This window comes from Drosophila gunungcola (assembly GCF_025200985.1).
Source record: "Drosophila gunungcola strain Sukarami chromosome 2L unlocalized genomic scaffold, Dgunungcola_SK_2 000007F, whole genome shotgun sequence".
Taxonomy (NCBI): Eukaryota; Metazoa; Arthropoda; class Insecta; order Diptera; family Drosophilidae; genus Drosophila; species Drosophila gunungcola.
The window spans coordinates 3,859,439-3,887,113 of record NW_026453162.1 but is presented as its reverse complement, the minus strand read 5'-3'; the positions used below and the strand labels follow the sequence as shown (position 1 = coordinate 3,887,113).

At 40.7% G+C, this 27,675-nt stretch overlaps 4 protein-coding genes across 5 annotated transcripts in view; 2 read left to right on the top strand and 2 right to left on the bottom strand.

Annotated features, from left to right (window-relative positions):
- Positions 1-117: 117 nt before the first annotated feature.
- LOC128253145 (beta-1,4-glucuronyltransferase 1) lies at positions 118-4,806 on the bottom strand. The gene is made up of 3 exons (XM_052981340.1): positions 4,297-4,806; positions 2,370-3,141; positions 118-545 (listed from the first exon to the last, which is right to left on the bottom strand). The coding sequence occupies exons 1-3, from the start codon at positions 4,722-4,724 to the stop codon at positions 345-347; spliced, it is 1,401 nt and encodes a 466-aa protein (XP_052837300.1). The 5' UTR covers positions 4,725-4,806; the 3' UTR covers positions 118-344.
- Positions 4,807-7,682: 2,876 nt separating this feature from the next.
- LOC128253128 (septin-interacting protein 1) lies at positions 7,683-10,483 on the top strand. Its single transcript, XM_052981292.1, has 3 exons — positions 7,683-7,865; positions 7,931-10,227; positions 10,299-10,483. Exons 1-3 carry the CDS (start codon positions 7,757-7,759, stop codon positions 10,428-10,430), a joined length of 2,538 nt encoding a protein of 845 aa, XP_052837252.1. The 5' UTR covers positions 7,683-7,756; the 3' UTR covers positions 10,431-10,483.
- Positions 10,484-13,713: 3,230 nt separating this feature from the next.
- The window catches only part of LOC128253155 (neuroguidin), a 55,744-nt gene continuing 41,782 nt past the window's right edge, over positions 13,714-27,675 (top strand). The window contains exon 1 of the mRNA XM_052981366.1: positions 13,714-14,283. Coding sequence (XP_052837326.1) covers positions 14,275-14,283 — 9 coding nt within the window. The 5' untranslated portion in view covers positions 13,714-14,274. The remainder of the gene's footprint in view (positions 14,284-27,675) is intronic.
- Positions 18,375-20,552, bottom strand: LOC128253142 (uncharacterized). Of its 2 annotated transcripts, none has more exons than XM_052981335.1 (2): positions 20,395-20,552; positions 18,375-20,307 (listed from the first exon to the last, which is right to left on the bottom strand). In XM_052981335.1, exon 2 carries the CDS (start codon positions 20,218-20,220, stop codon positions 18,733-18,735), a length of 1,488 nt encoding a protein of 495 aa, XP_052837295.1. In that variant the 5' UTR covers positions 20,221-20,307; positions 20,395-20,552; the 3' UTR covers positions 18,375-18,732. The 2 variants fall into 2 exon arrangements, with proteins under 2 accessions (XP_052837295.1, XP_052837296.1); XM_052981336.1 differs by having other exon boundaries at positions 18,721-18,865; positions 18,927-20,552.

Genomic DNA, 27,675 nt, shown 5'->3' with positions numbered 1-27,675 from the left:
TAAGGCTGACGCAGAGTTTCTATATGCAAATAAATAAAAAAAAGATTCATACAAAATAAAAAGCAATGTCTAATAGCATTAATTTATATGTTTAGTCTTATTATGCCTCTTGAACTATTTATTTTTGAGTCCTTGAAGTGATCCTTCAGGGAATTGTACTTTTCTGCTTCATAATCCTGAATGTTCCCCTTAAGCCCTCTTGGGGCACACAATCGCGAGCAAACGTAGAATGATTGTTTGACTCATGTGCTATACTTGACATCAATGTTGTACTAAGATGTTATGAGAACTAACAATAGCTAAAAGTAAAATAATACTCCTTTCTGGGCTGAATGAGCTGGATGTCACGTCCTGCAGGCAGAGTTTTGTCCGAACAGCACACGGTACTCGGGTTCGATTTTGTCCTTGATAAATTTTGTCATCTCCTTCGCAAATTTGAGACGAGAAGAATCACTTTCGGTGAATTTTTTGATCCCTGGACTGTGAACTAGGAATGCCGGACTTAAAACGTGGTATTCGTAGCCCAATAGGCACATGGCATAGTTCTGAAATTAAGCGATAGTATATGTAAGTGTAGTGTTCTAAATATAACTTAAGTTATTAAATTGTGTACTAAATAAGAATAACAACAAGAATAAAAGCAACATTTTGCAAGCCGAAGTTCATATACCCTTGCAGCTATTGCAAGAATTAAACATTTTTGAAAACATTAAAATTATGATTTACTTGCGTATATGTTTAAAAACATTGAAGCTATGGTGATTTGCAGCTCAATTGTTAGATGGTTATTTTATACATTTTTACTATTTCTATGGGAGCTGTATGATATAGTTGTCCGATTTTGATGAAATTTAAACCGTAATTTAACCATTACTATGTGTCGAAGAACTTTAAAAAAATTAAAAAACAGAAAAGTTATAATTTTTTTGTTTTTATTTTTCCGATTGTTCCTATGGGAGCTATATGCTATAGTCGTCCGATCCGGCTCGTTCCGACTTATATACTACCTTGCAAACTTCTGACTGAAATTATAATACCCTCTGCAAGGGTATACAAATAAGAGAACACATCATAAGCTTCCTGAAAAATAGTTACCTCAATTACACTCTTATTTATAAAACAGAACAATTACCTTCTGCATTATACACTTACACTAGCTCCAAAAGCCCTAAAAACAAGGTCAACAAATAAGGTTCAGCCTGGAAATACAGTACAATCGGAAACGATTAAAGTTATACTCTTTTTTTTTAATCGAATCTGAAATAACTGAAGTCAGTAAAAATGTATATCAACTCAATATCAATCGAAGAAATGCTTGAATTTGTTGATGTGTCTGCCTTTCACAATAAAACACCTATAATATACATTGTTAAAATTCCTGAATAAATAAAAATCAATTATGAAAATCTGAATATGAAAACATTCATTAGAAACCAACTAATCGGTTACAAAGAGAAAACTATAGTCCTGAGAGAATATTTTTCTAAGTTAACTCAGGAAAATTAATTGCTGTGTGGTTAGAGTAGCTCGGAGCACATCTAAACATTAGAAAAATAGACAACGGCATAATACTTCTTAACAAGTTTAGTGACAATTTTATTTCAAATAATACTTTTCACCATCTGAGGGACTCATTCATGGTTGGAGCGCTTTCAAAGTGTATCCCTAGAAGCATTGAGAACACTATTAAGCTTAAAAATTGAAGCCGTATTGCCATTTTTACATTAATCTGCGCCATTATTATAACTCCCCTAATATTTTAAACCTTTTTTCTACGAACAAATAAATAAATAAAAATAATCCTTTATATGTAAATAACATTTGAATATCAAAACCGACATTACACCCATACGTAAACCAATAATACCGAAGTAGTATTCCCTATTACTGATTTCTTTTGAGGACAAGTAAGATTTTGTGGGAGGAGAGTTGCTAATTACGTTTTAAGTAACTTGGAAACTTACTTATATATTCTTGATCAGTGTATATTACTTGGAACAGACCGGAACAATAGATGTACTCCGAGATATAGGGATGGTTTTCTTATTTAAAAATTACGGTTTTAATTTTATTAAAACGAGCAGCGATTGTGCAAAAGGAACTATCGAAACACAGCTTCATTGTTTTGTAAGATATACGTATATAATTTGAAATAAGTGGACTTGTAAAATATTGTATTTATGTTATAGCTGCAAGGTCGACTCTCTTAGTAATCAGGAACGTAAAAACATTGAAAGGTCGGAAATGTCTCCGTTGTCTACGATGCATTTATAGACTGAAGTTTTAGTACCATCTGGCAAGGGGGTAATAGTGCAAACAGATATTGGCATTCTCTGTGGAAGCCTCCAAGTCTCCAAACTTCTACCCACCTGTATGCGCTTGTTCGACCTTCCCTCCCAGGAAACCCGCTCGTCGAACAGTGGCTCCGTGTTGTCGCTCACGTAGAATGGCTCCCAGGCCCGGAACTTGTTTTTCCGCAGGGTTTTGCTGAACAACTGCAGCCGATCTCCGCTATAAGTTTGATTGAGCCACTCCTGTTGCCTGGGAATCATGTGGCAAGTGCGACACAGGTTCCAGTGGAACACCTGTGCCTGCTGGTTGCGATAGAGGGTCAGCAGCTCAGCCTTGTCGGCGGGCACTTGGACTCCCGCCTCTACCTCGAAGACGGGCAGGGGAAACACCCTTCTCGGCTGCTGGGGGTCCAGGGCCAGGACACTGTGGTTACGGGCCACCATGTCCAGGAACTGATCCACAAAGCCCAGACTGGGATACAGCTCGATGTCGCAGGCGAAGATGAAGTGGGTGTTGGCCGCCTGCCTGGCTATGTTCCTGCCCACGTTGATGGGGTAGGTGAGGTTGGCCCTGGCCTTGTAGCTCTCGCTGCGAGCGACCAGGGTGTAGGGCGGCGGAACAGGGGATCCATTGGCCTGGATGCAGCTGGACGCCACTCCCAGGACCTCTGACTCGTCAAGTGGCACGTAGGGTGGCATGTGCAGGTGGGAGAAGTACACGTGGAAGGTGACCCAGTCCTTGATGATCTCGCTGCCCGGCAGACAGTTTCGGACGTACCGAATCGCATCCAGAGTGGCATTCAGATCGTATCCAGGCGCATGGATGGCGAAGCTCACGGGAGCACGCCAACTGGAAATTAAACGCGAAATTATCACAAATAAAGTTTTGTTTTCTAATTCAGTATAAAACAAGAAACGGAGCTGTAGTAAAATAGGTGTCCTTTGTACCACATTGAGGCAAAATCTGTTGCCTACCGAAGGGCTCACACATGGTTGACAGAACTGCTAGATCTTTACTTTATACCATACTGCTAAAATAAGTTGTTCTGTTGTTGGGTGGCCTTGTACCTCCCGGTGTCACTTGGTTTCTGAGCAAATCTCTTAACAAAACACTTAACAAAGCACTTATCACAACGCATAACAAAACACTTTAAAAAATGCATACTGGCAGAAAGATACCAGAAAAAAAATATTCGACTCTATTTTCAACCCTTCAGCCAGAAGTTTACTACGCAGTGAAGTAGACATTTACGACCCCATAAAGTATATATATTCTTGATCAGCATCACTAGGACAGTCGATCTACTCATGTCCGTCTGGCCCTATGTCTGTCCGTCCGTTTCTACCCAATCTAGTCGGAAAGATTGGACGACTATATTATTTTTAATATTATTGGTTTAATATTTCAGAATTACAATTTAAATTTCATTAAAATTTCAGTGGAATCAATCGAAATCGGGAAAATGTAAATTCTCTATTTTTTCTATTTTTTTTTCTAAATTCTTTTGAACATAGTAATGGTTTACAATTTCAGAATTACGGTTTTAATTTTATTAAAATCGGAAAACGATTTCATATAGTTTCAACAGTAATTGACGTAAAATTCGTCATGACCTTAATGTAATAATCGAAGCATAAACGCTTTTAAATTGAAATTTAGATGTTTTAAAGAATATTAAATATTGAAAATAGCTGCAATGGTGTATAAACTTCGGCTTGCCTTGCTTATTAATAACTTTAACCTTTTTTTCCCCTTTGGACGTGGAAGCACTTTGATCAGTACAAACGACTAGGCCTTCCTACTGGCCGAGGGGTGACCAGTAATATAAAATGGTATAGTAAATTGAAGTCATTATATAATACCTTAAAATTATGTTTTACCAAGATCCCAACTAATGTAATAAAAGTCAAGCAATAATCGATAATGTGAGTGCCACCAATTAATGTCAACAACCTGTCAACACCAGTCCCCGGCGATAACCAACTTTAATTGCAGTACACTTACCGTAAGGCCACCGTTTCAAGATTGTCAAAGAACGTGTAGTCCCCGTTTGTGGTGTACGTTACAGACTCGGCGCACCCCACATGACGACTCCTTCGGCCAATCACCAGGTTCTGGAGCAGCCAGAACTCCCCGTGCTGCAGTCTCCGGAGCTTGAGGGATCGGTTCCGGCACCTCAGCAACAGCTGCAGGTCCTTGGTGCGGGGAGAGTCCTCTCGCCTGGGGATCTTGGGTGGCTCCACATTCACCAGCTGGAATTCTGCGTGCAAAGCTGGCGACCCCAGCGGTTTCGGGCCATCGGATTTGGGTGTCTGGACAAGCTTCTGAGCCCGCTGCAAGTTGCCCCAAACGAGCAGAAGGGCTAAACCGAGTAGTATAAGAACGCACAGAAGGCGGACATGTCTTCTGCTGCAAGAACTTTTCGAGCCCATGCTAAGTTTTGGACCGCGAATAATGGGTTTTTTGATCACAATCCACCATGGACAATCCAGTCGCTGGCAAACAGCTATGAGGCTATAAGCAAAAGAATATTCCGAACAACATTAATACACTTCCGTTGATGGGGATTTGTAGTGAACTGAATTCAGAAGTCAAAGGCAAAAGAGCTGTTGGTTAGTTAGGTTTACTATTTTACCTTGTTCATTGTATAATCCCTAATTATTGCTTTACTCATCTGATAAAATCCCACAAAAGTGCTGTCGATGGTCTATAATGTGCTGGCCATGGGGTTGACCAGAAATGAAGAGGAATACCTTTTTTCACGGGGTACAAATGAACTTGATTTATATTCGCCGATAAAAGTAAACACATTTAGGGATACAAATGTAATTCTGTGATTGGGCAAATCCTAGCCTTGTTGCTCAAGACTTCAACTTACTTATAATGGGCTATTTCCAAGTGTGCTGGTACGCAATTAGTAATTATAACAAAAAATGGTTTGTAAATGATTATGGAAACATATAAGTTTGATGTATAAAAATTAAATTATTAAACACCAAAAAAAACTAGAAACTAAGAAATCTGTCTGTTTATAGATGCGTAATACCTGAACACCTTTAAAAGTATCAAATTAAAATAACAATAACGGAACGGTATGTTTAAAACTCGTCGGCTTAGATATATTGAACAACAAGGTATTATGGAACGGTTCACCTACTTGATACTTACATCGTTGTTCACTAGGCTATTGATTTAAAAAATTAATTTGTGTAACTTGATTAATTAAAAGTATAGGTTAGAACATTTTCACGAAATTGGTCGTAAGGTGCATGGATAGATTTTGTAGTTGCAGCATTTCCAGTACCATAAGGATTTGAAAAACAAAATTAAGGGGAATTTTCACTTTTACTCGAAAACAAAATGTATTTTTAAATTGTGCAATGATATGGCATTTTGATGTGATTAAGAATAATCTTCCAAAATGTACTGTAAATAAGTTCGTTAAGACACAGATATCCTACAATTTTTTCACTTGTTACAACATACACTCGCAATTCGATTTAAATTAAATAACAGAAGGATTCGACAACAGCTCCCACGGTCAATGATTAGAAGAGACTAAAGTTGACCAAAGAATCGAACCTGCACGAAGCGAAGAAAAATATGTGTGCTAATCTTATCCATCCAGATATCTGGCCGAGAACACGAGATTGCAGTTGTATTTTCCAATCCGGCTTGAATCGCTGTTATCATATCAATTCATTAGCCACAATCAACTGATAACGCTACTATAAATGGGCCAACTGTTTTTTATACCCTTGCAGAGGGTATTATAATTTCAGTCAGAAGTTTGCAACGCAGTGAAGGAGACATCTCCAACCCTATAAAGTATATATATTCTTGATCAGCATCACTAGGAGAGTTGATCTAGTCATGTCCATCTGTTCGTCTGACAGTCTGTCCGTCTTTCCGTCCGTTTCTACACAAACTAGTCTCTCAGTTTAAAAGCTATCTGCATGAAACTTTCCCAAAAGTTGTCTTGCTATTGCAGGTAGTATATAAGTCGGAACGAGCCGGATCGGACGACTATAGCATATAGCTCCCATAGGAACAATCGGAAAAATAAATTTAAAAAAAAGTATAACTTTAATTTTAAATTTAATTTTTTTTTTAGTTCTTCGACACATAGTAATGGTTAATTATTTCAGAATTACGATTTAAATTTCATCAAAATCGGACGACTATAGCATATAGCTCCCATAGGAACAATCATAAAAATAAATAAAAAAAATTATAACTTTGGTTTTTTTAAATTTTTTTTTTAGTGCTTCGAGATACAGTATTGGTTTAATATTTCAGAATTACGGTTTAAATTTCATCAAAATCGGACGACTATAACATTTAGCTCCCATAGGAACAATCGTATAGCTGGCATAGGACCTATCGAATAATAAAGCTGAAAATCATCATAGCTTCAATGTTTTTAAACATACACGCAAGTAAATCATAATTTTAACGTTTTCAAGAGTATTTAGTTTTTGAAATAGCTGCAAGGGTATATGAACTTCGGCACGCCGAAGTTTGCTTCCTTTCTTGTTGAAAGTTCTCTCAAGTCGAAAAAGAAAGAATCCTGCAAGATGGCGACAAAAATCAAATAAGTTAGAGGGAGAAGGACAGCTACGAAATTCAAACTCCCGAGTTATACACGTGTTGTCATGTTTTTTTCGGTGATTTGACAACCGATGGGTTGTGCTTCCTTTCTTGTTTTTTTTTTTAGTTCAGTTCAGAATTACGCTTTTAATTTTATTAAAATCGGAAAACAATATGATATTGCTTGCTGCCATAGGAACTATCAAATAATTGACGTTTTTAGTAAAAATAGCGGAAAATACCGATGTTTAACGATATTTTGTTGGTGCCACCACTACCACAGCTGTTTTCTATATGCAAGGTTGGCGCAATTTTCGATTGCTTCGCATATAAAATCTATTTTGCATAAAAATTACTGAAAACAAGAGCGCACGCACCACTATGCATTACTGCTGGATCTCTGGTATAAAATAACTCCCAAATATACGGGGATCCTTGGCCTTTTTAAAAATTGTGGTGGTCTCCATTGCAAACCCGCCAAACAACACCATCAGCTTATCTTTCTGCTGACCATTAAAGAGTTGAGTAAACAAACCCAGATCAGCTGTTCGTGCCACTCACATGTCGGAGTAGCAATAGCTAATGCGGCAATGGAATCAGGCAGGCAGGAATCAACAACCGTAGTTTTCCTTCAGGCAGACGCATACACTCGCGCCTGCCTAGTGTGAATGGCAGTTCAGCGTCATTGCGATAGTCCGATATAGATAGGAAACTCACGTAGGTGTAACTAGGCTATAATGCCCATTCTGCGCAGCTATGGTAATCGATAGTTTTTAACGATTGTGTTCAGGCAAGTGAAATAGCCCAAATAGCCCATCCCTATTATCAATCCGGCGTTGTGTTTACAGAATTTTATAAACCAATTGCCAAAACGATGTCGGACAACGAGTACGAGCGCTTCGAGATCACGGACTACGATCTGGACAATGAGTTCAACATGAACCGGCCCCGTGGACGCCAGAGCAGGCACCAACAGATCTACGGTGAGTAGCGCAGTGGGAGGGAAGTTGTGGCCAGATTTGGTTAGTAAGCAGACCACTTTCCGCAGGCATTTGGGCCGACGACAGCGAGGAGGAGAGCGGCGGCGAGGCCGGGGGCGGGGGCGGCAGGAGGGGCCGGTCCGCCCGGAAGCCCAAGGACTACACCATGCCCGTCAACTTTGTAGCCGGCGGCATTCAGCAGGCGGGCAAAAAGAAGAAGAGGGCCCTGAATGCGGAGGATGAGGAAGGGGGGGCTTTGGCTGGGGCTGGGGCGGATCAGGACGAGCAGAGCGACGACTCCGCCACCAGCGGCCGTGCCGCCTTTGGCCAGAATGAGCCGGGCAGCTCGAACAGCTCAGCGGAGGAGGAGAGACCATCGCTGAGTCGGAAACCGGCCAGCGCCAGCGCCAGCTCCACCTTCCAGCACCGCTCGCACATCGCCGGCGAGCGGAACGTGGGCGCCTGGGAGCAGCACACGCGCGGCATCGGCGCCAAGCTGCTCCTCCAGATGGGCTACGAGCCGGGCAAGGGTCTGGGCAAGGACCTGCAGGGCATCTCGCAGCCGGTGCAGGCCCATGTGCGCAAGGGCAGGGGCGCCATCGGTGCCTACGGACCCGAGACCGCAGCCAGCGTGGGCGGCAAGGCCGCCAAGAGCATCAAGGTGGACGAGGACGTGCGCGAGGCCAAGGAGTTCAAGGACCAGCTGAACAAGTGGCGCAAGGGAGCCGCGACTGGGGCCGATTCGCAGGAGCGGCAGGGCAAGCGCTACTACTACAAGTCCGTGGAGGAGGTGATCGCCAAGGGCAACACCTCGAGCCACCTGCTGTCGCAGAAGCTGAGCAAGAAGCTGGGCAACGTGCCGGTGATCGACATGACGGGCCCCGAACGGCGAGTGCTGAGTGGCTATCACGCACTGGGTCAGGCCAAAATAACGCCGGAGGAGACGCTCTACGACGCTGAACCCACGGAGAAGGGAGTCGCCCCCGTTTGCGTGTTCGCCATGCCCGAACTGACGCACAACCTGCAGCTGTTGGTGAGCCAGTGCGAGCAGCAGATCATCGCCATCGACAACCAGGAGCGCGAGTGCTCCAGCCAGCAGGCAGCGCTGGAGAGCGAGCACCGCAAGCTGGAGGAGATCGTGCTGCTGGAGCGCAACCACATTCGCACGCTGGAGGAGTCGCTGGACCGAGTGGAGCGCCTGAGCGAGAACCCGGACCTGGGCTTGCCCCAGGCGGAGCGACTCTTTCGCGAGCTGCTCGAGGACTACACTGCCGAGTTCCAGGAGTTCGGCCTGGCGGACCTGGCTGCGGGCGTAATAGCGCCGCTCCTGAAGAGGGAACTGCTGCAGTGGAGGCCGCTGGAGCAGCCGACGGAGCCGCTGCAGCTGGTCAAGAAGTGGCGCTCGATGCTGCAGCAAGGGGAGCCGGCGGAGCAGCAGCCGCGCAACGTCTTCGACCCGTACTCCTCGCTGATCTGGGCGGGGGTGATGCCCTCGTTCCGGGCCAGCGCCGCCGCCTGGCAGCCCAAGGAGCATCCGCCCATGGCCGCCCTGCTGGACACCTGGGCGCCCCTGCTGCCCAGCTGGGTGCTGGACTCGGTGCTGGAGCAGTTGGTGCTGCCGCGCCTGGTGGCCGGCGTCCAGGACTGGGACCCGCTCACCGACACCGTGCCCATCGACAGCTGGGTGCTGCCCTGGCACGCGATACTGGGCAGCAAGCTGGAGGAGGCCGTCTACCCGCAGATCCGCTGCAAACTGGGCGTGGCGCTGCGGGCCTGGTCGCCGCAGGACCGCTCCGCCCGGGCCATGCTCACGCCCTGGCAGCAGGCCTTCCCCGAGGAGGAGATGCAGGAGTTCCTGCAGCGGCACATCGTGCCCAAGCTGCAGGCCACGCTGGCCGAGTTCGTCATCAATCCGCTGCACCAGGACCTGGAGCTCTGGCACCAGGTGTGGGAGTGGCACGAGCTCATCGAGCCCATCTACATGGCCCAGCTGCTGGACAGGCACTTCTTCCCGCGCTGGATGCAGGTGCTCGTGGTCTGGCTGAACCAGTCGCCCGACTACGCAGAGATATCGCGGTGGTACACTGGCTGGAAGGGCATGCTCAGTGAGCCGCTCCTCCGCGAGCCCAGCGTCAAGGAGCACCTGCGACGGGCTCTGGAAATGATGCACCGCGCCAGCGACGCCCTTCTGCAGCCCACGGTCTCGGCCACGCCCCCGCCGCCAGTTCCGCCATCCCCCGTGATGATGATGGACCTCATTCATCCGCCCGCCCAGCTGGAGTTCAAGGAGCTCGTCTCGCAGCAGTGCGCCGACCTGGGCATCATCTTCGCCCCTCTTCCGGGGAGACGGGAGATGGGCAAGCAGGTGAGTGGCAATGGGTTTCTGAGGAGCGTGCCCTCACATGCTAATCGCCCTTTTTCGATTCTCATTCTCAGATCTATCGCGTGGGGAAGCTCTTCTGCTACATCGATCGCCACGTCTGCATGGTCAGCGATGGAAGCTTTAGCAACTGGCAGCCGGTGGCACTCAATCACCTGATAGAACGCTCCCAGACTGGAATCCTCTAGATGAATACAATCGAAAATGTATAGACATGCATAATAGAAAATGGTTAAGAAGACTCTTCAATGCGTTTGCTAAGGTGTTAAGCCAACATTGGCCGTTCGAAAGTGTGAAGCGTTCGTATTTCGAGTATGTGTGTATATATTCCGGCGACCATTGGTTCAAAAAAGGCCATGCTAATACAAAATTAATCAAGCAAAGTCAAAAAAATCTAATTTCAATCGTTAGTCTATTACAAAAGTCGGAATTAGACGGATCAGACGACTTAGGAATAATGGTTACAGAAACGTAAGACATCGTTGTATATGAACAAATCGTTTGTTTTTTTCAATTCTTTCTCACCAGAAAAATTAAAAACATTTTTTTTATTTCTTGTTAACATTTTTAAGGATATCTTTTTTATAAAAGAACAAAAAGATTTTATTTCATTTTTTTATTAACAGAAAAAGTGAAATAAGTAATTTCCCCTAGAAAAAATAATAGAAACTTTATACTTTAGTCTTAAAAACACAGTATTTTTTCAATTGTTTGTAAACGAAGCAATTTGGAAACAAATTTGGTGATTACTGGCACACCACTCTTTTTTTTAACTTTTCTCACAATTCTTTCTTTTATTCGGACTTAAGAATACAGAATTCTTTTTTAAGGACCCCTCAAAAGTTCTAAATCAAATCTTGGAGCATGGGCTTAGCCGGCTATTCCAAAATTTCAATTCTTTTGTCCTGGGAAAACTTTTTAATCAGGGCTTACACGCGTGTAAGGTCATTATCCTGCCTAAGTTCCTACTTTAAATCCCTGTCTTACTCATAATTTGTTCTTAGATTCAGATTGTCAGAACGATTTCCAGAGCTAAAAAAAACTGTCTAGCATGATTTTGCCTCTTACATTTGAAAATGGTTGACTTCATTTCAGCCTTGTTGAGATCGGAAACAAAAAAATCAAACAAATTCTTCATTATTAAAGATGCCGTTGTCTGGTTGACCACTTTGAAAAAAAAAAAAACATTTAAAAAAAAGGGCGTCGACTTGAAAACGAAAAAGTTTTTTTTTACCAATAGTTTCGACCTTTTCGAATATTTTAAAAATACATATAAAAGGTCGAGGCAGACACGATACCAAGTATATACCAAATTTCAAAGGAATCGGTTCAGTAGAACTTGAAACATTATGTTAACCACCTCAAAAAAATAAGTTTAGAGAAAAACGCTTTAAAAGTTTAGGAAACATTTGTGAGGACTCGGACGACACGTCACAAAATAAATCAAATTTTAAAAAATCTTGAAAGGAATATATTTTTAAAAGTATAAAAGTAATATGCAACAAAAAAAATTAATTTTTTCCAATTCCTAGACCTCTTAAGCAGCAGAAAACTGAAATCGTCAATGATTTTAGAGGCCCTTGCATTAAAAAATGGGTCTGTTTTGATTTTAGTAATTAAAAGATAGTGAAACATTATAGATGTCGGTTGCATTCTGCCTTCACTCTTCGACGCCTTGGTAAAATGGTACCCAAAACAAATCTTTTTCTTAGCAGGGCATTCATTTAAAACTATAGTGTATTGTTTAATCTTCTGTTTTCCTTTTTGTTTGATTAATATTATTTTAATATCTCTGCAGCACACTTCGCGACCCTTTTTAATATAAATCTTGTATTTGAAAAAGGATTTTCACCAAATTTGAAATTTTATGCCTAACTTACCCAAAAGTCCTTTAACTAAACTTTTATTTTTGAAATAAAGTAATTCTAAACTGAAATTCCGGTGTAAATCGGTCGAGTTTCTATTTTATTTTCCAACCCAAAGATGGGGTTAGCGATTAATTAAAAACACACTGCAAGAAATAAAGGAGTATGCGACTGTAAAAGGAAGAGAAAATAAATTATGGATATTAGTGATCTACGTGTTGTTAGTTTGAAGTCAATAACTTGCCTACATATTTAGGAATTGGCTTTTAAGTCAAGAATAAATTGTCGTTTCTATTATTTTTGCCGCCACTGATAATATAACCGTTTATTAAAATATATGTCGTTTTAACCATTTCAAAATACGCATAAAATATTCATTTAGTGAAAATTAAAGCCGACATTCTTACCATCGTTGTTTTTGAACATATATATTTTACATTTCTTATAAAACTAAAAAATTAAGTACCTCTACTGTAGGCGCTTTTTTTTTTCATAAATAATAAATAATTTAATGAAGTTTTGATGAAGTTTCGTTTACAACCAATAAAACGGTAACGGTAACGGTACCGTAACCAAAACAAGTTGCGGTTACCGACACTGTACCGGTTTAAATAACTTAACATAACATAAATAGAAAATTTATGCAAAATATAATTGGTTTAAAATTAATAGAACGTGAAAAAATTTCGGTTAGGATTGGTTTTTGGGTACGGCGTTTTTTTAACATATTTTCATGCTTTTTCTTTTTGCATTTATATGTTTTTTGAAAAAAATCCTCTTAAAGTAAAGCTTTAGACTGAAGTTTTACGACAAAAATAGTTAGTTTAGTTTTGATTCGGATTTAACCGGCTAGGAATAACGGTTACGAAATCAATGAATTTCCAAAGCTTCGGTCGCAGAAAAAAAAATTTTCCGCTGGCGAAACAGTTTGTCGATCTGAGTACTAGGCTAAAGCATTTGAACGAAGTCTATCCAAAAACAATGAAGAAACGTAAAAAAATAACGTGTCCATGCAACCCGCAGCCTTACAAAATACAAAAAATAAACATTTAAATCGGAAAAACATGGATGTTGGGAGAAGAACATTATTTTGGGTACATTCCTTATACATTAAATTAATTTAAAATTTGAATTTACATAGTTATGTTAACGCAAATCAACAGAAATCTGTTCAATTATGTAGCGAATGCACCCTCCCCAGGCAGCAGATACACTCTCCACATGTAGTGGAGACACCCTCCGCAACTATCGATGGAAGCTCGAAGACGATACATTTTCCCACCTCTAGCGAGAAAACTTACATTTCTGTAAGGAAAACGTTGTACCTTAACATTTATGTTATCATCAGCATTTTGAATACATCGATACATCAGCATCAGCATCGATCAAAAGATTCGCAAAGCAGGCAAAAAAATCCTTTGGAAGAAGTCCCCGATCATGGAGCCGAAATCCATGGCCCTGATCAGTTTTGTTCAAAGTTCGAAATTCAAAATGTTCGTTTTTGTAACGGCAATGTTAAATCGCCGTTTTCCTAACAGAGTAGAGATGGAAAAACATCGATTATGCTCCGCCAAACATCGATTCAGTCGATGTTTTTAAAGCATCGATGGCATCGAAGTGGCATCGATATTCATCCAGCTGACTCCAGAACGCGACGGAAAATAGAAATAAACCGATTCAGAACGCGTTAAGTTCGTGCGCCGCACGGAAAATCAAAACAAATACTCAACTCAAGGCGAGGCGAGGCGAGGCGTAAACAGCGCTGCCAACTGAAACTTGCACAATGCAATAAGTACGGCGATTAGTTCCATGGACCAAAATTAATTAGGCGCTAAGCCAAAGCAAATAAATTGAAACCGCGTGTCTTTCGTTCGCTTCCCCCGCTCTTTTCGCTGCACTCCTCCCACCCTTCGCCCAATGCAGTTGTGAGTGCGTGTGTTCCCCTGAATTCAATGAATTCGGCAAGCAGTGCAATTAAAACGCAACTAAAACAAAAGTGAATTTACCACGTGCGCCGCTTTCTTGCGTCTTTAAGTTCAGTTGTAGCTGCCTTTCGTTTTGTTTTGCTGCCGTCTCCCTCTAACGGTTCTCTCTGCTGAAATTACCGGCGCTCGAAAAACCGCTGGATTAGGACTTATTAACGGAACACCCACACAAAGGAAAAACAATGGTGCAGGTCAGTAGTAGCTCAAACTTTGGATAAAAAAAACCTCAAATAAAAGGATGAATAAACGCAATAAACTCAACTATGCTGGGATTTGTTTTCTGTGCAGTCAGTCGGAAGTAGAGTTTTCAAAATTTATTTTACGGTGCCCGTCATAACTTAAAAAGTACTGCAAAGATGGTTTTGAAATTGTAAAAAATATTTATGTATGTATGTTAGCTACAAGGTAACGTTGTTTTGTTAAACATCTTTGGGTTTACTAACAAAAATTAACAGTTTTTATTTTCACATAATAATAAAAATTAAAACTACATATTTTAACGCAAAGGGATAAACGATTTAATTTTAAACACGTATGATTCAGGATCGAGTTGATGGGCACCGCAATTCAATTTTTTTCAGAGACGCTAAAGAGTAGTTGCTGTCATTGCTGAAAATGTAACAAAATATTCTTAAAATGGATTTTATAAATTAATTCTGTTTAAAACTGTTTATAATAAAGTAATATTTTTACATGAATAAAGCCTATTCACCCCCTTTCAAACTTTCTAGCGGTTAAACTTAACTATAAATTTTATTTAGTAATCAGAAAAAAAAGTACTATGAGAACTAGTAACAACTCTGCTTAAAAGACTGCAAATGATATCTATTTATTTTAAGGAAAAAGAAATGATGTTTTTTTCCAGATCTTCCGGTTTGTGAATCACTCGTTTTTAGCAAACGGCTAAAGTTTAAAATTATTTAATTGCTGAACTCTTTGGGTTATTAAAATAGTATATGTATTGGCGTTTTCTTAATTTAAATCCATAAAAACCAAATCCAATTCAGACTCGAATATCCCACCAACAAACCCTAATTTTTTCAATACAAATAAAACAAGTCAGGTTTCTTATATTATGATATTCCACCCTGCCACTGACCTTTTAACGACATCGTGCACAACCCCATAATCCTAGGACGGGACACCAGAACTGAAATGCACTTTTTAGCGACCATCCCGAGTCGATTCGCGCCTCACCACCCAACTCAAGCCAAACATAACCCACCCAAAAATCCAATACAACCCCCACCTGGTTGCACTTTCCCGAGTGGGAATCAACCACCAAAACAGGGAAGTTTCAAAAAATATTCCAAGCTTCGAGAGGAATAGGAAAAATGGGCAACAGTCGTTATACGATATTGACAAACCAGCTCATCTACGAATATAATGCTTACAAAAACTGCGGATTTAGTTCCATTTTCACTCCAAAAATTAAAGCAAACTAAGAGGAAGGTAAAATTTAATCGGCTAAATTAGGTTGGTGCCTAGAGAAATCTTTTAGGACCTGCCACTAGTTTGGCATTTACAAAAAATTAAGGTTTAACGCAGTTTGCCTTAGTAGAAAAGTTACAAATTTAAAGAGGATTTTAAAAACCATCTACGATTTTTTATATAACTCCTGAGTTTTGGTAAGAAAATTTGCGTTCCTCTGCTGTTCAATTGATAAATATAATTTTTTATTTTCATTCAACAATCCGATTAAGAACAGGAAAGGAAGCAAGCTATTGCAGAAATTAAATGTTCTTGAAAACATTTAAATTTCGATTTATTTTCGTATATGTTTAAAAACATTGGAGCTATGTTGATTCGCAGCTCAATTACTCGATATTTCATATGACGGAGCATAAAAGCATAATTTTAATTTTTATTTAGTTCTTTCAATTTTATTTAAAACGGAAAACGTTGTCAAATAGCTGTCATATAATAGATCGAATAATTGATCTGAAAATCATCATAGCTTATATTTATGTATTTACATATATTTATATTTCTTTATTCCAGCAATTCAAATTGATTCATTTATAGACATGTTCATAAACAATGTGATTTTTAAAGACATTATTTAAAGTTGAATTTTGGGAGTTTAAAGTTAAAAACTAGAGCTCTGTTACTTTCTATTTTATTTATTAGAATTTCGTAGCCTTTCCAATACCCAAATGAGTGTGTAAAAAATATAAGAAACTATATGATACCCGTTACTCAGCCAATAAACTTCAACCTAAGTATTTCCCCTACAAAACAATCAAAGTTTAGGTAGCGCCATCTGTTGAACTGCATAGCGAACACTAAAAGCAAAGAGCGTGCAGCACCCCCACCCCGCGATAACAGTTCTGTAATTCTCTCTCTCTCATCTGCTAGCAGCGGCAGAACAGCGGCCGATCAGTGGCTAAGCAGCGGCAGAGGGCCGGCAGAGAACTTCATAAACCCCAAAACTTCTAAAATAATAGCTCGAATTAAAAAATGTTTGGGTCTACTGATAAATATGACCTAAACGCACACACAACAATCACACACCAACCTTCTAACATGTCTAAGAATGACAGTACATATTTTCACGATCCGTTTTGAAATAAACTTGCGCCGCTTAGGAAACACTAGAATCTTCATGCCAAATTCCAAATCTCTAGCTTATATAGTTTCCGAGTTCTCGACGTTCATACAGACGGCCAGATGGACAGAAAGACAGAAAGACATGGCTAGATCGTCTCGGCTATTGATCCTGATCCAGAATATATATATTTTATTTTATATGTATACTTTATGGGGTCGGAAACGATTCCTTCTACCTTTTTCATACTTTTTAACGAATACAATACACCCTTTTACTCAAAGAGTAACGGGTAGAAAAATAAGCAAGGCCATTATCGTTGTTCCGCAATTTGGATTCACCCCAGTGATACCCTGTAATTGGGCTTGTGTGGAGAGTCAAAGCATGGATAGTCACCTGCCGCCATTTCCCCCGCTAAATGAGTGAAGTTCCACTTTTCGATTTGAAATGCGTTTTGCGCCTGCCCCGTCCAACTGTCCGCCCGGGTCCTCCCCCACTCGTCACTCCTCCCCTGCAGCACCACCTCGTCCGCCTGCACCCCCATGGTCGTCAAAGCGCTTTTTACCCATTTGCATTTGCATTTGCCGATGCCCGGGTCGACGAACAGGTCCTTGGTCCTTGAATGGGGTGGTGGGTGGCCTCACTGCGCTTTGCACTGTGCTTGGCCTGCGTTCAATAGCCAAAGCGAACGAATATTTCTGACGTTTGACCAAACTTTGTTGTTGTTCCAGTTGCTGCAGCTGCAACTACAGCCTCCTCCGCTCCCGTGGCTAATGGTAAACTGCCGGGGAGGAGGTAATAGGCACATTTGTGCCCCAATCTTCACCGTCCAATCCCTTCCGCCCTGGTGCATGCAAGCTAGTCTCTTATTTTCTAACTCCATGCGCCAACAAATGTCAAAAGCACAAAAATTTCAACGAGGATAGCAGACAGGGCGCATGCTAATCAGCACAATTAAGTTAAAAGCAGTAGGGATGCATTTGCCTGGGTGTGTGCTGTGACGACTGCAACTTAAGTTTAGCGAGTATCGACTACTAGAAAAAGAAATTGCCCTTTTTCTTATATGGCCCTGTTGTTAACTATGTTGCACACCTAAAAGGCAATTGCCTGAGTTTTATATAAAAAAAGAAAGGAAGCAGACTTCGGCAAGCCGAAGTTCATATATCCTTGCAGCTATTGCAATTAAATATTCTTGAAATCATTGAAAATCTCATTTACTTGGGTATCTGTTTAAAAACATTGAAGCTATGATGATTTGCAGCTTAATTATTCTATCGTTCCTATGGCAGCTAAATGGTATTGTTTTCCGATTTCAATAAAATTTAAAGCGTATTTCTGAACTGTCAAATTATTAATAAGTCAAAAAGAAATTTAAAAAAAAAATCCAAAATAGAAAAGTTACATTTAAAAAAAATGTTTTTTTTTATATTTTTATTGATTCCATGGGAGCTATATAATATAGTCGTCCGATTTTGATGAAATTTTAACCGGAATTCTGAAATATTTAACCAACTATGTATATGGCGAAGAACTAAAAAAAAATTAAAAAACTGCAAAGTTATAATTTTTAAAAATTTTTTTTCCAATTGTTCCTATTGGAGCTATATGCTTACTGTAAGGGTATAAAAAATGTTGCAAGGTATTTGTAGGGCTTTTGAATTAAACATTTTGTATATTATTAATTTCATTATTCAATTTTTTTTTAATTCATCTGTTGGTCGTTTTCGATTTAGTGTGTTTACAATTTCAAAAGTTTAGTAAATAACCATTAAGCAAATAATTACAGATTTAAATTTAAACATATAAAAATTTAAACCTATTAAAACGTGTTTTCAATATCTTCCAGTTTGTTGTCGATTGCCATTACAAGATTTTTTTTATAGGTTCATATGGTCTGTCCGTTTAAAATCTTGGAACTAGTCTTTGCCTGCTATGCATTTTTGCTTGTGAACTTTGCATGCCTCTTCCAATAGTCGGTATCCACCGACTTCCCCAAAAAGGATACTTTTTCAGGCCTAAGTGGCCTGCCTCCCTTTGAGTTCCATTCGATTGCTTCGTCAATTCTATTGTCTCAAAATAGGTTTCGCCAAGCTTAATGATCGTCGAGTCTGCACGCGGGGCTTGCAAAGTTTGGGTTGCGGTATAAGATGTTCACCGAACTCCTGGAGGAGGAAAAAGTCTCTGGACACTCCTCCTGGCTTCTGTTAAGCGTCAACCGAAGGCGTCTGTTGAGGCAGTTCCACGTGGAGGGTCGACTAAGAATATTTGAAACGGAGCAGCACTCACAGTTAGAGGCACTGCTATTCTCCTCGCCCTGTCGCTCCCGCTTCTCATGTCGACGACGAATCTTCGAGCTGCTGATACTGCTATTTCCTTGGGTTGAACAATGGTCAGGACCATAACATCTTTTTCTTTGCGATAAAATTGGGTCAAAATCAGGGCGAGGGTTGCCCAAGTGACTGCCACCGCTCAGAAACCTGGCAAAGTGCTGCGGCTGCTGCAGCTGTGACACCAGCTGCCATGAGGGCGGATTCTGGCGCAAAGTGTCGCGCAAATCCCTCACAGCTCGCAGCGTTTCCAATCGCGACCGTGCTTGAAACTCCTCCTCGCTGAGCAGCGGGCGAGCCTTTGGGGGCACAAGCCGTCGCTGGTGGCGAACGTATTGGGTCCTCAGCCAGCGCAGCAGCCACCAGAGTTCCGGCCAGGGCAGCAGCACCGAAAGGCAGACCCATCCGAAGCCCCTGTGATCGGAGGCGGTGAGGATCAGCCAGTAGGCGGTGATCCTCAGCAGGCGGCGGTGAAGGCAGCGCAGTAGAGGGCGCCGCCACAGGGAACTGAATCTCTGGCAGGTGGACTGGAGCGCCCAGGCACCACCCACCAACGCCAGGGCCATCACAGTTGGCTTCTCTTCAAGTACCTGTTTAAAATTCCCCTTGAGCGGCCTCAGTCGCAGGGGTCGTCCGTCGCCAGATGCCAATAGGGCAATTCCCACCACGACCACGCCCGCCAGATGGGCGCCCAAGGCCGCAGCCGAGCAGTAGAGGCAGAGCAGCGAGTCCGCCAGGTGCGGGCTGCTCAGCCACAAGACGAAGCCGAAGGAAAACTGCGCCACCCGCTCAAGGTCGCAGCTGACGACTACCAGCGTGAGGACGAACGGGTGGTCCGTGTAGATGCCATAACAGGCGTGGCTGTGGGCGGCCAGCGAGACAATTCGGTGCTCCTGAGCCGAAAGCCCCAGCGGTTTTCCCTCGTAGCACTCCGTACGCTCGCGATGTGCCTGGTAGACTTCCTGCACGGTGGCCCCTTTATACTGACTGTACTCTCCACCAGCGGCGATCTGCAGGTGCAAGCGGCTGCTCCGGAACACGTTCCACACAGTTGGGGCTGCGGGGCGCTGACAGTAGACATGGACGCGGTTCTGGACGTACAGCATCTTGAGAAGCGTCTGGCCATCCTGGATGTGCGGCTCGTCAGGACGCAGATACGTTACCAACTGGTCTTGAAAGGCGTCAAACAGGCTGGCGATCGAGGGCACCTGATGCAGCACGATGAGAACGAAAGCGAGAAGTGGCACCCACATTGGAGGTACTTCGTACGTGTCTGGTTCAGTGGTTTTTCAAATTTTTCGATTCCGATAACTATTTACCCAAACGTACATAGCTTGAGTCTAAACAAAGTATTTGTTAAACAATAAATGCCAACCAAGTTCAATCAGATGACAAAAATGTTTGGTTACAATAACTTAGCTTTTTACCGTGAGCTATTCGTAATCCTTTTGTGTTATATTAGATTTCTATGAAAGACATGGACATTTGTCTTCAAGATAACTTAACAATGTTTCCCAAATTCTATAGAAAATTTTATTCTCTTCTTTTAAAAATTGTGTACGACAGATTTATAATTGACATGAACTTGATTAGTTTGTTGTTTTGTTATGAACTACTCGAGCTGAGCTGCTTCAAACAAGTTTGCGGAATTGTATTTCATGACAGGAGCAGGTACTCGACCATTTCTTCCATTTATTCTAAAGCCATAAACAGATCAAGGTCTAGCTCGAAGCTGACTTCAAACTCAACTCGTTCAGCGCTCTAGTTGGGGCCATTATTTTATCCTTGTGGATAGAATCTAGAGTAATATAGATTTATGTCAACAATTAAGTCGCCCGATCCAATATGTAAAACAGAAGCCAATAGCGAAATAGAAAATATGTGATTCATTTACTCACGTACCCTTTATGTACCAACTTTCTGCAAAGTGTTCCCTAGGTACCAAAATTATACAGCGTTAAAACAGAACCCAAAAGCGAAAAAGAAATTATGAGGTTCGTGTGCCGTTGATGTACCAACTTTCTGAAAGTGTTCCCTAGGTACCATAATTATACAGCGTTAAACTGAACCCAAAAGCGAAATAGAAAATATGAGATTCATGTACACATGTACCGTCGATGTACCAACGTTCTGCAAAGTGTCTCCTAGGTACCAAAATTATACAGCGTTAAAAAAGGACCCAAAAGTGAAATAGAAATTATGAGGTTCGTGTGCCGTTGATGTACCAACTTTCTGCAAAGTGTCTCCTAGGTACCAAAATTATACAGCGTTAAACAGAACCCAATATCGAAATAGCAAATATGAGATTCATGTACTCATGTACCGTTGATGTACCAGCTTTCTGCAAAGTGTCTCCTAGGTACCAAAATTATACAGCGTTAAAACAGAACCCAGAAATTGAAAATATGAGGTTCGTGTGCCGTTGACAACTGAAAAGTGCCTCCTAGGTACCCAAATTCCAGGGTGTGTGGTAAGCGATAAATGAGAAATATTTTAGCCTAGGAAATATGTGCTGAGTTTTTTCAGAGCAATCGTGTCGAATCCTTTGTGCCCCATTTTCCTTCAGTATTTCGTTGTCATTCCTTTTATAGTGCGTTCGTTCCACTTTTTTGCATTTCCGTAGCGACTTTTTGTATCTGGACATGTTGCGTGTGAGCTGGTGACTGACTTCGGACCACGAGAACTTACTACTACGAAGGACATGACCATAAAAACTCACTACGAGTGTGTACTACCACCAAACCTCCTATTTTTTTTTGTCAAAAGTCAGGGACAACAAAGAAGGTAGAAGAAATGAAAACTCTGCGCTCGTTCTATCAAAGTGGAAGTCGCGGCCTGAAAAGGATATAAAAGCAAACAAACCCTGGCAAAAAATGAGGAAAGCCTAAAAAAGCTAGGAAGAGCCGCGAAAGGAAACTGGTTAAAAGGAGAAATCCCCGCACAAAGTGGCAAACGGAAAGCAACAACAACAACAACAACAGAATGAAAAAGCGACTAAGATGCCAGATATACTCGCTCGCACATGCGAAGAAGGGGAGTGAGCAGAGCAGCATGCTTTTTTGCATTATGGCCAAAAATCGAACTGGAATTTCTGCAATTTTTTCGCCCTGCTACTCCTTGTTGTTGCTTTTCGCCTGCTCTGCTGTGTGGCTATCATTTCGTTCGTTGGGAACGTATCTTGTTTTTTTTTTGGGTGGTGTGGGTGGTGTGGGTAGAATGGGTGCTATGTGGATTTGAGGCGGCCGGTGGCCTCATGCATTTTCCGTGTTTCGTATTGTGCGCAAAATAAATTGGTAAACAAGCGATCAGGCCAGAAAGAGATGGGCACAGAGAGAGAGAGGGAGAGAGAGCGAGAGGGGAATGTCCTGGTCAATGGCAATACATACACGACATCCCACTCGTACATAGTCCCCAGTGCAGTTGTAGTTGTGTGCAGGTACTCGTTTTCCTCTCGTTTTTCCGACAGCATTTCAGTGTGTGTGAGTGCGTGCGTGTGTGAGTGTTTCTCCCTAGACCCATACACTTCCAACCCCCACCCCACCCCTCGTTCTCTGGTGTATTGCACTTTGTCCCCCAGCTGCCACCCCTCCCCGTGCACGCCCCTTTTTATATTTCTGGCCACCGAAATAGGCTGCGTCGCTGTCGCTGCCGCCATTTTCGCCAGCGTTGCCGTCCACGTTTCCATTCGCATCCCCCTTTTCTCCCATCCCACCCCCCAAAACCGCCCCTCCCCTCGCGCCTTTCCCCCACGCATGTATTGCAGCCCCTGGCGTTTTTTGGGCACTGTCTTTTGTGTACAGTGGGCCAAGCGAACTAGGGCCCAGTCGAAACAGAAATACCTACCGAACGCAGCATTCCAGGGGATCTTAGTGTAGCTGTGTTATTGTATTTTGGCCCCACTAAATAAATGGACAGGATTTGTCATAAAAGGAGCGTTCAAGTGATTTTAGAGAATATGACTTTCCGACTTAAAATTAATGTATGAATTGTTTTTCCCATTCTGTGTCAATTTTATCAGACCAATTTGTTTTACCACCAGTTTTAAAAATATAAAAATCCGAACATTTTCGGAGTTTTTGCAATTTTGGTATGTTTATGGTGCGATCGGATCGACTCTCATTAGTCCGGTTCACTTATACGTAGACTGCTCTCCAAAGAGATTTGGTTCGATCTGCTTTGCTTTAGAAAAAGCAAGCAATAAGCAAAAAATAAACAAATAATTTGAGTATAGACGATTCCTATTTCAAAAGTATGTTCAATGGTTAAACTGACTTCTAGATAGGACTACGCAGCAAAATTTTATTTAAAAAAAATAGCCAAAAAACATTATTCTGAGATATTACATATACCTCTTTTTGGGCAATATCTGTTTATTCACTCCATGTCAATCGACACAGGGAACAACAAATTTTCAAAATTTTGTTATGTTGCATTATGACTTCCTTGCTTATTTGATAAACGGAGCTCATCGATGAAGAAACAGTGTCTTTTGTGTCTTTGCTTTGATTGTAATTTAAACAATGTTGTACAAATAAGTCAAAGGAATAAAGCAACACAGTCTCAGTAAATTAGTCATTATCTACCCTATAACGTATGTATATCCTTGATCAGGCAAGTCGATCAAGCCTTGCAGTCTTTCAGTTCTAAAACTATCTGGTTGAAACATTCCCAAATATCTTTTCTACTACGCTTAATATATAAGTTACAAATTGATCACAAATGAAACCACCTAGTATTTTTTTTTAATATTCGCATTTACTCCAAAGTATTGTAATTTTAAAATATTTCAGAATTATAAAAATCGGACGATTATAGCTGTATAATTGGTAAATCGACATAAACTCGTTCCTTTTTACCGAATGCGCATATGACTAGAGATATAGATATTTGTATAATTAACATTTTTAATTGAAAAACATTTTTAATTTTAAAAATCTATAGCTGCCAAGGAATAATCAAAAATACGGCGCACAGAGCTAAAAAATCGATTAAAGTTGTTCCCTAGAATGCTAAATATTTTTTATAGCTGCAAGGGTAATGACTTCGGCTTGTCAAAGGCTGCTTAACTTATTTTTTTATCATTCGTATCTAAACACATACAATAAATATAAACAACTTCATACAACTTTAAAAGTTTTCGAATACGGCCAGGTTAAAAACATGATAAAATAAATGATTCGAGAACAAAGCTAAATGGCTATTTGCACAGAGTAAGCGGAGCAACTTTTAAAATTTAAACTTTTTGTTATCTCTAATTTGCCGCCATGTGTTATTTTAAAATTATTTTGTTTGGTTTGTTCATTTTTCTTATAGGTAAGGAATTAATCAATCTTGTCCACTGCTGTGCACTGTGCAAACCCAATCAGCAGTTGCGCCATATAAAACGATTGAAACGCAGCGCGACATTTCTGTTGCTGTTGCCACTACTGCTGTAGCTGCTGTTGCAGCAACCTGATGTAGTTGCTGCTGTTGTTATGTGTGCCAGGCAAAAGGCCAGCTGCCTCCTCGTGCTCTGCTCCACGCGGCGGAGTGCAGGACATGGAACTCGGAGCACAGGACATGCAGGACATGGGGTGCGAGCGAGAGCGAGAGTCGAAGCCAAACAAAATACTGGGGCGAGTGAATGAAACAAACGAGCCTATGTATAAAAGCCTCCTCTGCACATGGGGCAGAAACCAAGGCTACCAGTGTGCGTTTGTGAGGTGGGGGGACATGTGCGTGTGGGTATGGGTGGGTGGAATGGGGCACGTATGGGTGGGTGGGCCTACGCGTCGGTAGCTGGACCTCAACTGCCTCGAGAGCGGCAAACGCATCGAATGCGCATCGAATCGAAGCCCAACGTTGATTGTATTATATTGGCAGAGTTCAGAGCATTCTCCCCTGGCCCCTGCCCCCTGCCCACCTGAATCACCCAATTTCCGCCACCCACTCGCCATAACTCTGGTTGTCCGTCAGACATCAGTTGAACGGCGTGCACTTAAATGCCAGAGTGCGGCTGATGTGTATCCATGAGATGCTCCCGCTATAGGCAGCCCACATGCAGAAAATTGAATAAACTCCTCAAATCAAATTTTTCTCCATTTTGCCGAGAGAAGGAACTTTGACTGACATGCAGAAGAGTGTGTAGGCGGTGCCATCTGTGTGTATCTTTGCTATTTAAAGGGTCAATGAAATGCAAAAGTCGGCATTGCTTTGGGGTCCCCAATGTAGACCCCATCGAACTGTTTAGCCCTCCAAGCTTTATTGTGTCATCTTTCATTCGGATTGCCAGCTGGTTTTATTTTCACAAGATATTGCCACTTATTCAATGGGAATAGAATAGAATTCAGTAGTCTTTTATGGACATTGCTTAGGTTAACCGAATAGAAAATAATATATCACAATTGTTCATACAAGTACCGAGTGAGTTATAACATTTACCGGATATTTTCAACGAAGAAAGACCATGTAAAGCATATAACTCATATGTCTTTAAGTGGTCATGTATATGCAACTATCTTTTTAAATTCAATTAATTTAATAGTCGATAATGAATACCATCCACAAAACTTTAAGATTCTCTTTGCTCTAAGTCTGTGCGTTCAAATTTCGCAACCGGTAAAATTTCGTTTACATATTTACACTTTTCCCTTAGAATTCGGTTGGTTGTTGTCCCTGGCAGACTCTTTTCGAATATTTGTGTGTCTGAGTTTGTGTGTTGAGTTTGTTCAACTTGTTAGAAGGTCAAATTACGAGAGCATTTTACTAACTTTTCAACTTGCCGTCCACCCATAGCACATTTAAAGCAAAAAAATGTTTTATGTATATACATGAAATGGGTCAAAAGTTGTAACAACATTTCCTCTAGTCTAGAGAAAGTGTTAATTTAGGGATTTTGGGAGTGATGTTGATATGGGGGATTTTTTTTTGCGCTTGTTGATATTGTTTGGCTTTGTTGTATGATTGTTCCTAGTTAATTTGTAGCTCTTAATTGGTTTTTTAGTCAGCGCTCGACAAAACTTTCAGTTGCCTACTTTCGGGCACCTTGACCTACTCATCCTAAGTTATTTGTTGTCATAAAAATTTGTTTGGGCATCACCAGAAAGCTCCGTGTGTAAGTGTGCTGCTAGACAGAAAGATTTATCTAAAAGTTCACTTCTCTTTTTGTGTAAATAATGCAGAATGGAAACATTTTGACAATTGCACACTGGACCAGAAAGCTAAATTTTTTCGCCGAAAACCTAGCATTTCTTTCCATAAACAGCTAAGAGACTGTAATAAAGCTGATTATCTTTTTAAAATATTGATTATTTCAACCATCTAAAAATAAAATTTGAACGATTCTTAAAATACATAGTAAATCCAATCCAAAGTCGAAAATATCTGTAGTTTTTTCATATTTTTTTTATAGAAAAAAGAGTAGGAAACGGATTCAATTCATTTTAACACTATTAAGTCGTTTAAGATTTATTTATTTTGCCTACACAGTAATTTTTGATTTCAGCTTGACGAATGGGAACATTTAAAAAGTGTATTTATTTAGTAGAATTCTGATTCATTTTTCGTCACATAATTTGATACAACCATTTATTTGATATCGTGGTCGTAATTCTGAAACAATAAACCATTACTTTGTATCAAAGTATATTCCAATCAATTGGAAAACATCCAAATTATAATTTTTTTTGTATGATATAGTCGTCAAGTTTGAATAACTTCGTTGTTTTTTATACATTTGCTTTTTTTTGCAAAGTATCTGATTTCAAATAAGTTTGCTTAAATAAGGATAAGTTTGAAATTTAAATTCAAAACAATAATATTTAACAACTATTTAATGAAAATGTTTCTTCCTTAAACCTGAAACCATTTTGTTATAGCATTTTCCTCACCAAATTGGTGGTGAATACTTTTTGGAGGAAATTAGGAAAAAAAATATTACAGAATTCTAAAACAAGTCCTTACAATTTTTAAAACTGACAAACAAAAAGTTTTTTTTTGAATAGCTTTTGAAGCAAGATTTTGTGTCATTCGACGCGTTTTTTGAATAAAATTTAAACTGTCCTTAAAAGTGTAATATTTTACCAAACCAAGCTCAAAAAGTCCACTTTAAAAATTTGTTAATAGGTCACTTTTACCGCCCTTTCTCATGAACTAATTAATTTTCCTGAAGTCTTGGTATACAATCCTTATTCATTCATTCATACGATCGGGCTATCACAGCAATTCTACGGCTATATATAGTAGTCTCCTATGCACACGCTCTTGGTGTGAATCGTCCCTACATGTACTGTCGTCCATAGTGATTTCCAGAAATCGCAGAGCAACAGAACAGAAAAACAATTCTTCAGATTTCATTTGTATCTTTTTAGATTATATATACATTTTTCTAATATGGATTATTCCATACAATTTTTGGCTTCAAATTAAAAATCAGATGCACAAAAAACAATTTGTTTTATCATTAATAACCGACTTGTTTTTGGCTTTTCGTAACGCCATTTATATTGTTTTTCTACAACTTCAATCCTCGTCCGGCATGCGTATTTCTTAGCTTAAATTTTGCAACAAGGAATACCAGATTGCAAATTTAATGCAAGTTGTATAAAATCCCAAACTAAACTTTATTCCACCCATCACACAATTCAAACACACGCTCACAAGGACACATAGTCTACTAGCAGGTTGACCGAACGTTTGCTTTTTATATTTTTTCCATCTCCTCGCTTTCT

Coding starts and splice junctions, on each gene's coding strand:
- LOC128253145 (XM_052981340.1), bottom strand. CDS start 4,724: ATGGGCTCGAAAAGTTCTTGCAGCAGAAGACATGTCCGCCTTCTGTGC. Junction 3,142..4,296: donor CTTGAAACGGTGGCCTTACG/GTAAGTGTACTG, acceptor TTTAATTTCCAG/TTGGCGTGCTCCCGTGAGCT. Junction 546..2,369: donor GGTCGAACAAGCGCATACAG/GTGGGTAGAAGT, acceptor GCTTAATTTCAG/AACTATGCCATGTGCCTATT.
- LOC128253128 (XM_052981292.1), top strand. CDS start 7,757: ATGTCGGACAACGAGTACGAGCGCTTCGAGATCACGGACTACGATCTG. Junction 7,866..7,930: donor CAGGCACCAACAGATCTACG/GTGAGTAGCGCA, acceptor CACTTTCCGCAG/GCATTTGGGCCGACGACAGC. Junction 10,228..10,298: donor GACGGGAGATGGGCAAGCAG/GTGAGTGGCAAT, acceptor TCTCATTCTCAG/ATCTATCGCGTGGGGAAGCT.
- LOC128253142 (XM_052981335.1), bottom strand. CDS start 20,220: ATGTGGGTGCCACTTCTCGCTTTCGTTCTCATCGTGCTGCATCAGGTG.